Source organism: Hyla sarda, chromosome 9, assembly GCF_029499605.1.
Source record: "Hyla sarda isolate aHylSar1 chromosome 9, aHylSar1.hap1, whole genome shotgun sequence".
Taxonomy (NCBI): domain Eukaryota; kingdom Metazoa; phylum Chordata; class Amphibia; order Anura; family Hylidae; genus Hyla; species Hyla sarda.
The window spans coordinates 102,035,256-102,049,312 of record NC_079197.1 but is presented as its reverse complement, the minus strand read 5'-3'; the positions used below and the strand labels follow the sequence as shown (position 1 = coordinate 102,049,312).

Here is a 14,057-nt window from a genome sequence, read left to right as displayed (position 1 = left end):
TGTGCTCTCTCCTGTCTGATGTGCTCTCTCCTGCAGTGGTCACGTATTTATAATTTGCGACTTTTGTCAAAAGTCACTATTTTGTGCGCAAAGGTACTTTTTTAGGCTCAAAGCTACACCCCTTACCAGTAGGCATGAGAATCACTTCTACCTTCCGCAATTCAACCTTTAACCTCTTGTGGACAACAGCGTCCCACTCCCCTTCTATGTCACGCGCTCAGGAGCAGAGCACGGGCCATAGCTGGGTGGTCCTGGTGGCTGCTTTTCCCACCACAGCAGAGCTGCACAAAATTCATCATCCTGCTGCACCTTCTTGATAAATAAGATGCACGCTAGTCAAACCCACCACCCAAATAAATGTGGAAAAATAGCTCTTGATAAATCTGGGCCTATATACCAGCACATCAGCATACCAGTTCTCCAGTCAGGACCAGTCTCTATCTGCTCCACAGAGGCTTAAAAGGACTGTGCCGCAGCTCGGCTCTGGCGTCGGCATAGCCTGACCCGAGCCTCTTAATAGTTAGCCAGTGCCACAATCACTTTAATACAGTGAGCCTGCGGCCTACTGACCGTGACTGAGTATGGACGGACGTCCTCAGTCATGGCCACCGCCAGAAAGAAGAGGAAGCACTCTGAGTGTGTGATAATCAAAGAGACACAGGGGGATAATAATAAAAACAGCCCGGGGGGGAGGGAGGGGGCCGTTTTTATTTCAACCCCTCTCTGATCCCTCTGTGCCATTTCCACCTTTCCCAGAAGGGGGGGGGGGGGGGCGGGAATCAGCAATGGAAAAAAACATTTAAATAGTTTGCCCTGTAGTGCTGGATAACACAGTTTTGGCTGAGCCGGATGAAGAAGAAAAGGAAAGAGGACGACGCTGATCAGAAAAAAACATGACATGTGAGTCCCTAAATGTAACTGTAATCACTTATATCATTTACAGATAATGGGGGGTATTTATCATGCGTTTTACTCCGGTTTTTCCGCGGTTCTTTGTCGCATATGTCTTGCGTCTTTGTGACTTTGCTTGCGACAATCGTGGTCCGTAAAAAATCATGTTGAACCGTAATGTAGCGCGGCATAGCTACTTTGGCTGCAGTGTACGCGAATTTATTAACTGCGACAAAGCTGGTCGCAACTTAGTCGTATCTGGCCGCCATGAAATTACATGTCCAGAAAATCGGCTAAATCTGCCCTCTCCACATAACCCTTAGTTATCTTAAACTGGCAACCCGTAAACCTTTTCTAGGTACCCCATTAAGCAAGAGTCAATGACAAAGGTTAGCGTTTTCGCATGACTTTTGGGAAATGTGTAACATATATGTAGAAAGCCTATCAGGCTGCATTTGTGGGAGGGGCTTAGTATATTTAATCACCGCTGACCCCTCCCTCGGGGCGTATGCTGGGTTGGCGAAATCGGCTGGGATTTTCGTTGCGTACGCTAGGTTGGTGGGACTGGTGATACAGGTAAGTGCCGGTTAACCGGCTGGTTGTTCATTTACTTGGGTGCCCTGGTCCGCAGCGTTTTCTCCCCGCGGGCGGTCTCCGGCACCCAGGGTCCGCACAGAGGCAGCGTCTTTCAGGGGGCACCAACAGCTTGCCCAGGCTGGCCGGTCGTGCTAAGTGTTGTTTTCATGCGGCGCACGGCTGCAGCGGGATCGGGCGGGGAGACATGTCCCACAGGGGTATCCCTGCTCTGGCATTCCGCGAGTGGTCTAAGCACCTAGGGCTCATGGGGGGGCAACACCTTTTTGCGGGGCAGCGGTGTGCCAGGCTAGGTCCTTGTCGGCAGGGTACGGTTCGGTCTCGAACAGCCGGTGCGGGGAGACGCGTCCCACGTGGGTCTCACAGTTCCGGCGGCTCACGTGACACGCTGTGTCTCTGAGTAGGCGGAGTCACGGCAGGCCAGGGTGAAAAGCTGTTTCTCCTGGCTGCAGTTCCACCAACAGACAGCAGGTGGTGCTGCGCTTGTGTGAAAAAAAAAAAAAAAAAAAAGGAGGATAAGTGAAATGGTTTGTATATCCATGTACATGCAGTGTTGGTAGCAATGAAGTGGTAAAGTTTCCTGGCAGGTGCACCGGTGTTTGGGGGGCACAGGTCTCGGACACATGCATCATTCTAAAATAAATAAATAAATTAAATAAAATAAAATGCCAGACTCAGGGCCACCACGGACCGCATCAGTGGTGGCAAACGTTCACATAGCGTCCATGCCGCACAGCCGGTCACAACGTTTGGGTCAAGTAGTTACTTGTAACTTTCATACTGTGCAGTCGTTCAGCAATCATACTGTGCAGTTGCACAGCACTCATCCCGTGCAGTCACTCGCAGCATTCATATCGTACAGACGCTCACAGCATTCATACCAGGCAGTCACTTATAGCATTAACACCGTACAGTCACTCATAGCGTTTTCACACGTACAGTCACTCATAGCGTTTTTACACCGTACAGTCACTCACAGCTTTTTACACCGTGCAGTCACTTATAGCATTCACACCGTACAGTCACTCATAGCGTTTTCACACGTACAGTCACTCATAGCGTTTTTACACCGTACAGTCACTCACAGCTTTTTACACCGTGCAGTCACTTATAGCATTCACACCGTACAGTCACTCATAGCGTTTTCACACGTACAGTCACTCATAGCGTTTTCACACGTACAGTCACTCATAGCGTTTTCACACGTACAGTCACTCATAGCTTTTAAACCGTGCAGTCACTTACAGCATTCACGCCGTACAGTCACTTGTTGTTCACTGTGCAGTCACTTCTAGCTCGTACCGTACAGTCACTCACATCGTCCATACCGTAGCATGCACGTTGCTACACGGCCTATGCTCATATTTTCACTCCACACGTAACACATACACGGTACCTACACTCATTTGCATGCTGCTTTTGCGACACATGGCAATTTCCATACTGTACGTAGGTCACGGAGCGCGTAGTCACTCATAGGGTTTCAGACCGTGCAGTCACTCATAGCATTTCATGCAGTCGTTCATACAGTACAGTCACTCAAAAAAACAACAAATGTGCATATATAGTACATGCATGCGTTGTAGCATTATATGCAGGAGGTTATAGTAGTATGCAGTAGGTTACAGGTTTAGGCATAGTACATATGCTCGTGGCGTATTTGCAGCGGGTACGTTGTAGTATCATATACAGTACATATGCTCACAGTGTTATATTGCAGTGGGTAGTTAGTATTGTATACAGTCCATGCGCTCATAGTGTTGTTGCAGTGGGTATAGTTAGTTTGTATACCAGTCTACATGTGTTATTTGTAAGGGTCACAGTCATAGCTGCTGTATACAGTAAATATGCTCATAGTATCACATGCAGTAGGTACAGGCAGGATAGTTTGCAGTACATATGCGCAGTGTCATATGCAGTGGGTACAGTCACACTGATATGGTACACAGTGCATACGCTCATAGTGCTATAGGCGGTAGGCACAGTTCGGTGGCATACAGTACTTATGCTCAGTGTCATATGCAGCAGGTACAGTTAGTGTTTTTGTTACAGCACGTATACTCATAGTGTCATATGCAGAACCCACAGTTAGTGTTGCGAACAGTACATGAGCCCATAGTGTCTCATGCAGCAGGTACAGTTATTGTTGTGTTCGTTGTGTCACACGCTACGTGTACAGACATAGGGTCATACACTCAGACCTTGGGCACTGTTCGTGTGCTTGTCGTGGTCATATTGCACTTACGTGTTCTGTCCTTTCCATACATACGCAGGTCGCTGTCCAGAACATATGCTCATAACCATTGTAGTATCTAGCTTCATACTGTCTTACCATACTCACGCTCATAGCTTGCACTGTTCATACGTCACATGGAATAGACTATACATACGTTCGTACCTTCATACTTTACAGATGCTCATAGATTGTTCTCTACAATCATTAATAGTTACACTGAATATACCTCGGTGCCAGTATACTTCGCATACATTTAAGCTAGCACTGGACATGTGTTTGTAGCATTCCATGGTGCGTGCGTTTGCAGTTGTGGTCAGCTTTAATTGGTTTGGTCCATTCAGGCAACATCGCGCAAGCATCCATCACGTCCGCAGCGTTATTTAAAGACATGTCACGTTTACAGGTACGAGGTTTGAGTTGGATTGTCTTGTTGCAGGCAGGATGATTGCGCATGGACCTCTGGCATCTACAGGCGCGAGGATGCGCAGGACCTGTCTAGACTACACGTGCGATAGGCGAGCGGACACCGATCATGCATACAGGACACAGTGCTTGTGTTGGACACAGCAGGTGCAGTTGGTGTTTTTGTTTACAGCGCATACACTCATGAGTGTCACATGCAGTAGCCACAGTTAGTGCTGCATACAGTACTTGCACTCATAGTGTTCCTAGGCAGCAGGTACAGTTTCTGTTGTGTGTAATTCATGCGCCCGTTGTGCTATATGCAATGTGTACAGACAGTGTTAGACACTCAGGCATTGGACACTGTTCGTGTGCTTGTCATGGTCATATTGCACTCGCGTGTGCCGTCCTTTCCATATACGCGGGTTGCTATCCAGAACATATGCTCATAACTGTTGTCATATCTAGATTCATTCTGTTTTACCATACACATAGCTCGCACTGTTCATGTGCACGTTTGTGCTATATGCAGTGTGTACAGACAGTGTTAGACACTCAGGCCTTGAGCACTGTTTGTGTGCTTGTCGTGGTCATATTGCACTCACGTGTGCCGTCCTTTCCATACATACGCGGGTTGCTATCCAGAACATATGCTCATAACTGTTGTTGTTGTATCTAGCTTCATACTAGCGTACCATACACGTAGTGCGCACTGTTCATACGCTCATTGTGTTATTTGCAATGTGCACAGATAGTGTTAGACACTCAGGCTTTGAGCACTGTTTGTGGGTTTGTCGTGGACACTTTGCACTCACGTGTGCCGTCCTTACCATACATACGCGGGTTGCATCCAGAACATTTGCTCATAACTGTTGTTGTATCTAGCTTCATACTGTCGTACCATACACATAGTTCGCACTGTTCATACGCTCATTGTGTTATATGCAATATATACAGGCAGTGTTAGACACTAAAGCCTTGAGCACTGTTCATGTGCTTGTTGTGGTCATATTGCACTCACGTGTGTCGTCTTTTTCATACATACGCGGGTTGCTATCCAGAGCCCATGCTCATGGCTGTTGTCGTATCTAGCTTCGTGCTGTTTTACCTTACACATGGCTCACATTGGTCATACGCTCATGGTTGCAGACGGGGTACACTACACATACGTTCGTAGCTTTCATACTGTGCAGATGGTCATGGCTGGTACGCTATGGTCGCCAATGGTCACGCCGTGCGTGCCTCTGTGCCGGTGTACTTTGCATACGTTAAACTTGCACTGAAGGCATATCACGTGGCATATAACACTTTCAGGTCTTATCTAACTCAGCACAATAGTCCTTTCTCTTTGGGGGACATGTATGAAAGATTTGACCCCTGTTTTGTGTGTATTTTTTTGCGCAAAATTTTGCACAAGCCCTTTTTTTTGCGCATTTTTTTGCGCACGTTTTGGTAGAGCATATCCTCCAGATGTGGCTGAATCAGGGTACCTTGGAGTGACATCTATAGTACACATGGATTTATTACCTGCGTACTTTTCCTTTACACCAAAAATTTTGCCGCAAGAGCTGTTTTTTTTTGCACAAATATAAGCCATCTTGGACTTAACGTAGCAAGATGCTCTAAATCATCGATTCTATTTTCCAAAGAGTGGATTGAGGAAATTACTATATTTACCCGCAATTTATGAAGCTCATTGCGCTTGATTGATAAATTTAGCGCTTCTGCACATAATTTAGAATTCGGGAAAAGGGGTAAAATGCTTCTACCATACACAAATAATGATACATGTGCCCCCTTGACGCTAATGTCATTCTATCTTTCATCAGGTTCTGCCACTCTTCTCTGCACTTATCTCATAGTACCTTCAAATCTCATCTTTCAGGTATCCAGCACTTCATTTCTTTATCTCTCCCGGACAAGCTTTCTTTTATTTCGTCTCAGGCTGTCAAGGCTGCGCTCAGAGGGGTCTTCGCCCGTAGCTCCAGTATTCCGGCTCTCAGGAGACCTATCAGCGGTGAACTGTTAGGTCATTGTCTGACGTGTTGGACGGTAACCCATTCGGTTCGAGAGCAGCCTGATACTAAAGTCGACAGTGTACCTAGCGTACTAGGGTTTCCTCCGACCGGGAGAATTCTTGTGTGCCAGGCGGGGCACGGCACGCTTACAGAAAGCTCACTTAAGGTGGCAGGGTTCTTGGCTTGAGATTTCACTTTCTGTCACCATAACTTCCCGGTGGGGGCTGTGGTCAGGTTCTTCACTTCAGGCAACAAGTGGTGCCTGGTGGCGGTGTTGTCACAACTGGCAAACTTTCTCCACGGCAAGCCTTCGGAGCCGCCACTGTTGCCTTTCGGTGCGGGGGCTCTAACCACCTCTTTATTCATATCACATGTCTGCACATTGCTTCGTACATTAGGCCACAACCCTAGGAAATATTCAGGACACTCATTTCGGATAGGAGCTGCGTCAGCGGCCTCCAGGCACGTAGTGTCAACACATGTGATACAGAAGTTGGGCAGATGGTGCTCTGACGCATACACCACTTATGTCCCAGATCCCTCGTGGGAGATGGCAGATGCGTTTCACTATTTGTCGGTATTTTAAACATTACTCAAATTACCCTATATGGTGTTGTCTTTTTGCCCTCTAAAGGCGGACCCTCAGCACGGTTTTCAGGCACACCACAACCGCTGTTCTAGGGGCAGGTAGATGTTAGTTACAGTGATATTAATCATGTTTCTTTCAGGTTTCCCTGGTGGCAGGTTACAGGTAAGACTACATACAGTAATAAGTCCTGACCACAAATATATATATATATATATATATATATATATATATGGACGTTAGGGAAGAACAGTTAAAAGCCCAATTAGTGAGTGACATGTTTAACATCACCAAAATTACATGTTTCAAACCAACAAGCTTCATTAACAAACTAATACCTACTGAAACTCACAATTAAAAGCAGCAGAGAAAGTAGTTTTGAAGCGTGGGAGTTCTGGCGGCCGTTCCTGACTGGAAAACGGGGTCTAATGTGGTTTTTGAAACTTGCGCCAAAGTTATTAACGGACGTGCGACAATTGATAAATTTGGCGCACGTCCGTGAAAAACAACGCAAAAAAAAAGAAGGGTAAAAAATGACAAGGCACAGCAACTATTGATAAATAACCCCCATTGTGTACAGCTGGTATCTACCTCTATATGGTCTTGTATATATTCATTTATATGGTATACAGAACCTCTTTACAGCTGGTATCTACCTCTATATGGTCTTGTATATAATCACTTATATGGTATACAGATCCTCTTTACAGTTGGTATATACCTACATATGGTTCTGTATATAATCACTTATATGGTATACAGATCCTTTATACAGCTGTTATTTACCTCTATATGGTCACTGTATGGGGGGGGGGGGGAGGTAGTTGGGGAATCTTGCTTTGTATATAATGGATTTTATTTAACCCCTTAAGGACCCAGCCCATTTTCACCTTAAGGACCAGAGTATTTTTTGCACATTTGACCACTGTCACTTTAAGCATTAATAACTCTGGGATGTTTTAACTTTTCATTCTGATTACGAGAAGGTTTTTTCGTGACATATTCTTCTTTATGTTAGTGCATGATTTCTTGGTGAAATATTCAAAAATGTTATGGAAAAATTAAAATAAAAGATGTCTCCTTTATGTTTGTTTCATAAAGTTGACATGTTTTTACTTTTGGAAGACATCAGAGGGCTTCAAAGTATAGCAGCAATTTTCCAATTTTTCACAAAATTTTCAAAATCGGAATTTTTCAGGGGCCAGTTCAGTTTTGAAGTGGATTTGAAGGGCCTTCATATTAGAAGTACCCCATAAATTACCCCATTATAAATACTACACCCATCAAAGTATACAAAATGACATTCAGAAAGTGTTTTAACCCTTTAGGTGTTTCACAGGAATAGCAGCAAAGTGAAGGAGAAAATTCAAAATTTCATTTTTTACACTCGCATGTTCTTGGGAAGAAGGGAAGGAGCGACAATGGGATTTTGGAGAGTGAGTTTTTCTGAAATGGCTTTTGGGGGGCATGTCACATTTAGGAAGCCCCCATGGTGCCAGAACAGCAAAAAAAAAAACAAAAAAAACACGTCATACTATTTTTGAAACTACACCCCTCAAGGAACGTAACAAGGGGTTCAGTGAGCCTTTACACCCCACAGGTGTTTGACGACTTTTCGTTAAAGTTGGATGTATAAATACATTTTTTTTTTCACTATAACACTGTTATTTTTACAAGGGGTAATAGGAGAAAATGCCCCACAAAATTTGTAACCCCATCTCTTCTGAGTATGGAAATACCCCATGTGTGGACGTCAAGTGCACTGCAGGCGCACTACAATGCTCAGAAGCAAAGGAGTCACATTTGGCTTTTGGAAAGCAAATTTTGTTAAATGTTTTTTTGGGGGACATGTCACATTTTGAAAGCCCTGATGGTGCCAGAACAGCAAAAAAAAATAAAATAAAAAGATGGCATGAATATTTTTCCCCTCGTCAGTACAGAGCAGGGTGTTCTGGCTTGTACTGACAAGGGGCAAAATACCCCGATACAGCTGCAGATGGGTCCTCTTCCCTTCTGGGAAGAATTCTGGCTTGGCATTAAATCCCGATCAGTTTTCTAAAACTGGGGCTAAAGCTGGTGTTTAGGAATGATGAAAAAGAGGGCAAAAAAGCAGGAGCCTCCTGCTGCTACAAAAGTCAAATTAGTAGAAAAGCGAATAAAACTTAACTTTTAATCCATTCTTTAAAAACCAAGGATATCCATGTTGAATAAAATGATGATGTGCAGGTAACCGCGTCAGTTACCTGCACATCATTTTAATCAACATGGATATCCTTGGTTTTTAAAGAATGGATTAAAAGTTAAGTTTTATTCGCTTTTCTACTAATTTGACTTTTGGAGCAGCTGGAGTCACCCGCTTTTTTGCCCTCTTTTTCATTTATTACCGGGACACGGCCCGCTGTTTGCCTGCCTTGCTCTCCTACCTTCACTGGATCTTCAGTCATTGGACTCCATAGTGGTGAGCTGAATATTATATATATTTTTTTCTCTCTTTTTGTATCCGTTTAGGAATGATACCTGTGTAGGTGGTGTGATGAGCTGCTTTGCATATTTCTTATATGAATATATAAGAGGAAACTGACATTAAAGCAGTCTGTATTTTCCCTTTCTATGTACAGAAACTTTCTTTGTACCGAAAATCCATTTATTGAAAAAACGTACCTGAAAGAGGGAAGAGAAGAGGTATATAAGGGGATATAACAACCTATTTTTTTTTTTTTTTTTATAATAATGACAGGTGCTGTTTAGTTGGAAAATGTGTGCAAGCTTTAATATTATCATTATTATTCATTTTGATGGGTGAATCTCTCAAAAGTCGCTTTGGGTCTGATTCCCTTGAATCAGCCGCCAGATTCGAAAAAATTCTAAATTGCCAGTACAGGAGCAGGGGCTCCTGTCTAAGACAGGAGTCTCTCATCCTGTAAAGAACACTGAGCAGCAGTGCATATTCATTGAGCTATGTGCAGGGCACCTGGAGTGTAAACAGTAATGCATAAATCAGTGCTGCTTACCAATAGGTCTCTCCTGCTTTTGTCAGAAGTCTCTTCTCCTGTACTTTCTTTCCGTAGTGCTCTACATTGTCAGCATAGGGCGGCTACATAAAAAAAAATCCCAAAGGATTACGAGTCTAAAATGTGTTACAAATCGACTCGATTTTTTACAATTGAGTTGAAAAAATAATGCAGTATTAGGGGGCATCGCTATATTGTGACATGTTTTGGGATACTGAGGTACTACAGGATGTGTGAAGTAACATAGCTAAGAATTTGTGGCAATACTTGTAATATAGTGTGGATATAGGGTGGCATGGTTAGGGTAATAAGGCAGTACAAGTGATACAGAGCGACATGTTAGGGTAGTAAGGAAGTGCAAGGGTACACAGTGTCAGTACAAGGGAAGTAATGTGATATGGTAGGATAACACTATGGCATTGTGAACTTATAGGATGCCTTTAGTAGGTGACAAGAAAAGTACATGATGAAGAACCAGAACTGTAGCACAGGGGACAAGCATGTTATTCTACATATAGCCTTATGTTCAATTATTAACTGTAATTATGAAAGATTGGTGATTGAACCATCACGACAAAGACTTACTGTCTGCTTTGTATTTCAGTGGGAATAATAGCAACCTCGCAACCAAAAAGACAAATTCAAAACTTTGTTACAAATGTACATATTCCCCAAAAAGACATAATGGATGGTATGGATGGTACATTATTTGTGGTATTTACTGTGAGAAAATTCACAATAAATACAGTAATACTTATCATCCGCAGTAGTAGCTGCCATTCAAAAACCAAGAAGATGTGGCCTGGTCCTGGGTTTCTGGCACCAGACGATAAGCCTGCAACCTGTTCCTGTTAATTTAACTCCTATAGCTTTGAATGTGACAACTGCCTATAACCGACCCAATTGTTAAAGGGGTATTCCAGGCAAAAACTTTTTTTATATATATCAACTGGCTCCGGAAAGTTAAACAGATTTGCAAATTACTTCTGTTAAAAAATCTTAATCCTTCCAATAGTTATTAGCTTCTGAAGTTTTCTGTCTAACTGCTCAATGATGATGTCACGTCACGGGAGCTGTCCATGATGGGAGAATATCCCTTGCATGATGGGAGAATATCCCCATAGGAGCTGGACAGCTCCCGGGACGCGAGTCAACAGAAAGCAGTTAGACAGTAAACAGCAACTCAACTTCAGAAGCTAATAACTATTGGAAGGATTAAGATTTTTTAATAGAAGTAATTTACAAATCTGTTTAACTTTCCGGAGCCAGTTGATATATAAAAAAACGTTTTTGCCTGGAATACCCCTTTAAGTATTTTAATATTGAAATATAAGAAACAAAACAAACAAAAAAACAATATATAAATATTTAACACATGTGTATTATAAAATTCCTGTCCAGGAGAAATGTATATCCCATAGTTCTAAATGGTATGTGGAATATCTTGCAATATCTTGTACTATAGAAGCCTGTTTGACATCTTGTTAAGGGATGTATCGCCTCTCCTGGAACTCAATAGTATGTTCTGTAAGGGTCTTCTTGGTTAAAGTAGCAAATTGTCACCTGATGAACTGCTACTTCCTATAGTACCTACAGTATATCCCCAGGTCTATCAATGTCCTTGTGTGTATATGGCCATTTACAAAGAATAATTATTCAAACCACTGAAGAATCAACAGAACACTGGGAAGCCATCTCCTCCTGACAGTCGATGGTTATGCAACAATCAGTTCCATCAGTGTCCATCAGCCCCCTCCCATAGACTTGCATTGAGGGGACGGGGAGTGACGTCACACATGGGCGGAGTCATGACGTCAGGAACTTCCGTTCGCTTCCGGAGCAGAAACAGGTGGGTGCCACATGATATATTGCGGGGGTCCCCAGCGACAGGACCCCCGCGATCAGACATCTTATCCCCTATCCTTTGGATAGGGGATAAGATGTCTAGGGGTGGAGTACCCCTTTAAATTTCTTGAACTATATAAAAAATAAAAAAGGGCGGATTAAAGTAAAAAACATGTACAATTACTTTATTTTTATACCCTATTTCACAATGTTAAGTGCAACACTGAAGCACTTTACAACCATAGGTTTGATTTCCAGAACAGAATAAAGCAATTTCTTCAAACCACAATGTAAAATAATGTCCACATACATCTCCTCAGACATCACGGCAGTGACTGGGAAATAAGGCAAATCATCTGCTTGCTCTTTGTATTATTTTTATGCTATTTTATGTTTTGCAATGCCTTTTTTCTTCTTTTTGTTAGTCCTGTACCAAAGTACTATGACTTCACTGACTGAAATCGAGTAGATCAGGAGATCATTTGAGATCTTAACCAAAATCTTCAAGTCTGGGATGAACAAAAGTTCTTGATTTTTTGTCTCACTCAAATGTTCAATGTTAAACTTCTGTTACTTAGGCAGCTAGACACCACCCATAGCCAAACGCCAAAAATCCGGTATTCTTTATCCTTTTGAGAAAGCGTGGGAGTATACAAAAATAAGGTTCTACCAAATATCTTCCCCCATGGGAAGGTACTGCCAAATATTTGCCTCCAAGGGAGATTCATGGTAGTCATTAAAGTACATCCAAAATAAAGTGCTTTGGCGATGAAAAGTAACCCGTGGCACGTCACTGGTTTTGAAGTGTAAGCTCACCGTTGATCCATGCACCAGCTCTTGAACTTCCTGGGAGTCACATGGTTGCCTCCACAACTGTACCGCCCATTGTACTGCCTCTCTACACACCCATCTTTGCAGAATGAGCAGGTACCAATGCTGGACTTTAAGGTTACATTCACAGAAAAAAAATCTTCAACCAAGAAAACAAGCGTACCAGGAAAAAAAAAATCCCAAAAGTTGTTTTATCTCCACTACACTCTACTGACGCAGATTCACACAAAATTTCCACCCGCCCAAAATATACATACAGTTCTATACTGTTCTAGTACCATGAAATGTCTGCAAACAGCAATTTTATTTGAACTTCCTTCTTCCAGCCAAGGATCTTAAGGGCAGGGATCCTTCTATCCATTCATTTGGGGTCATCATCATATCCTGCCATAAGGCCACCTCTTCCTGTGTAGAGTCCATCCAGTCCACAGCAATCCCGTAACTGTAACCTTGATGTAGCAGATATCAAAAACTGGTTACATAATATGACATTGTTACCAACACTGAAAACCATTCTACAAATCATCTAAAAGTTTCTATGTATAATATAAAATAGGGAACAAGCGATAGATAGATCTCCCTATACTGTTGAGCACTGGAGGTGAGGCAGAAGCATAAAATGAGGGGGTCTCTGGGCATCCCTCCCTTATTAAAGGGCTAGCTGCAGCTGCGTCCTCTGCGACTCCTATAGCTACTCTACTGTTTTTCCATTTCCAGTCACCAATAGCAGTCGCCTTTCCATCTACTTGCACTACACCCTAGGCTGGTGACTCCATTGCCTACCAAACCTGTTTAAAATATGTTTTATCAATATTTACCTGTACCAAGTCCAAGTCTTATGCCCCCAAGGAAATGATTGCTGAGTTTTTCATGATCCCAGACAGTCAACTCAACACATGCATCTTTTAAGTCTTCGGTATGAAAGCCATCATAGACAATGGTGTGGTTGAATACTGGGTTTGAGTCCTTCTTAATGACACGTGTCTTCTGGTAACTCTTCTTGCTGGTGTCCGGTAATACATAGCTACAATGTGAGTGAAAACAGTTATTTCCAATGACAGAACTGTGTAACACATTCGGCTGATCTGTTCATATTTAATCACCCTTTTCCCCCATATAAGATCTGTAATACTCTATGATAAAACAATACAGGGCTTCATACCAGCTTTACCAATCCTGGCAACAGATCATATTTTACTGAATCGAAAATAAAGACGGCTCATGATACACTGTGGATATAAAATATGTACTTAAACCGAGCCTGGTACTGTTCATGCTTCCCTCACTGTAGCTGTTTAAAAAAAATATATATATAAAAATGACTGATAGATTAGAATGGGCTGTTAGGGCTCCTGCTCATTGTTGTATTAAGGTTTCATACATCCTGTAGGCTGGGGGTGTATTCTAATCTCAATGATGTCAGGTATGGTTATGTGCAAAATCACATGAAAGCATAGAACGTTATACTGTATTGCATGGTGGTTTCATGCAGAAATAAAAGTTATGGCAGCAATGTATTTAAATGGCTTTTATTTGCACACCAAACCAGCTTGGTAAATACATTGTATGCATCACTTGACACAGTCCCTGGGACCCCAGATCTCCTCACCACCCAGATAATCTTCCTGAGGGGCCTCTGTTTA

General features: G+C 42.8%; 1 protein-coding gene across 1 annotated transcript in view; it reads right to left on the bottom strand.

The window, feature by feature from the left end:
• Positions 1 to 11,741: 11,741 nt before the first annotated feature.
• Positions 11,742 to 14,057, bottom strand: part of LOC130290827 (synaptotagmin-like protein 2) — a 57,716-nt gene continuing 55,400 nt past the window's right edge. Inside the window, exons 15-16 of the mRNA XM_056538936.1 lie at positions 13,233 to 13,438; positions 11,742 to 12,863 (exon numbers count right to left, since the gene is read on the bottom strand). Of these exons, the coding sequence (XP_056394911.1) occupies positions 12,718 to 12,863; positions 13,233 to 13,438 (352 nt within the window). The 3' untranslated portion in view covers positions 11,742 to 12,717. The remainder of the gene's footprint in view (positions 12,864 to 13,232; positions 13,439 to 14,057) is intronic.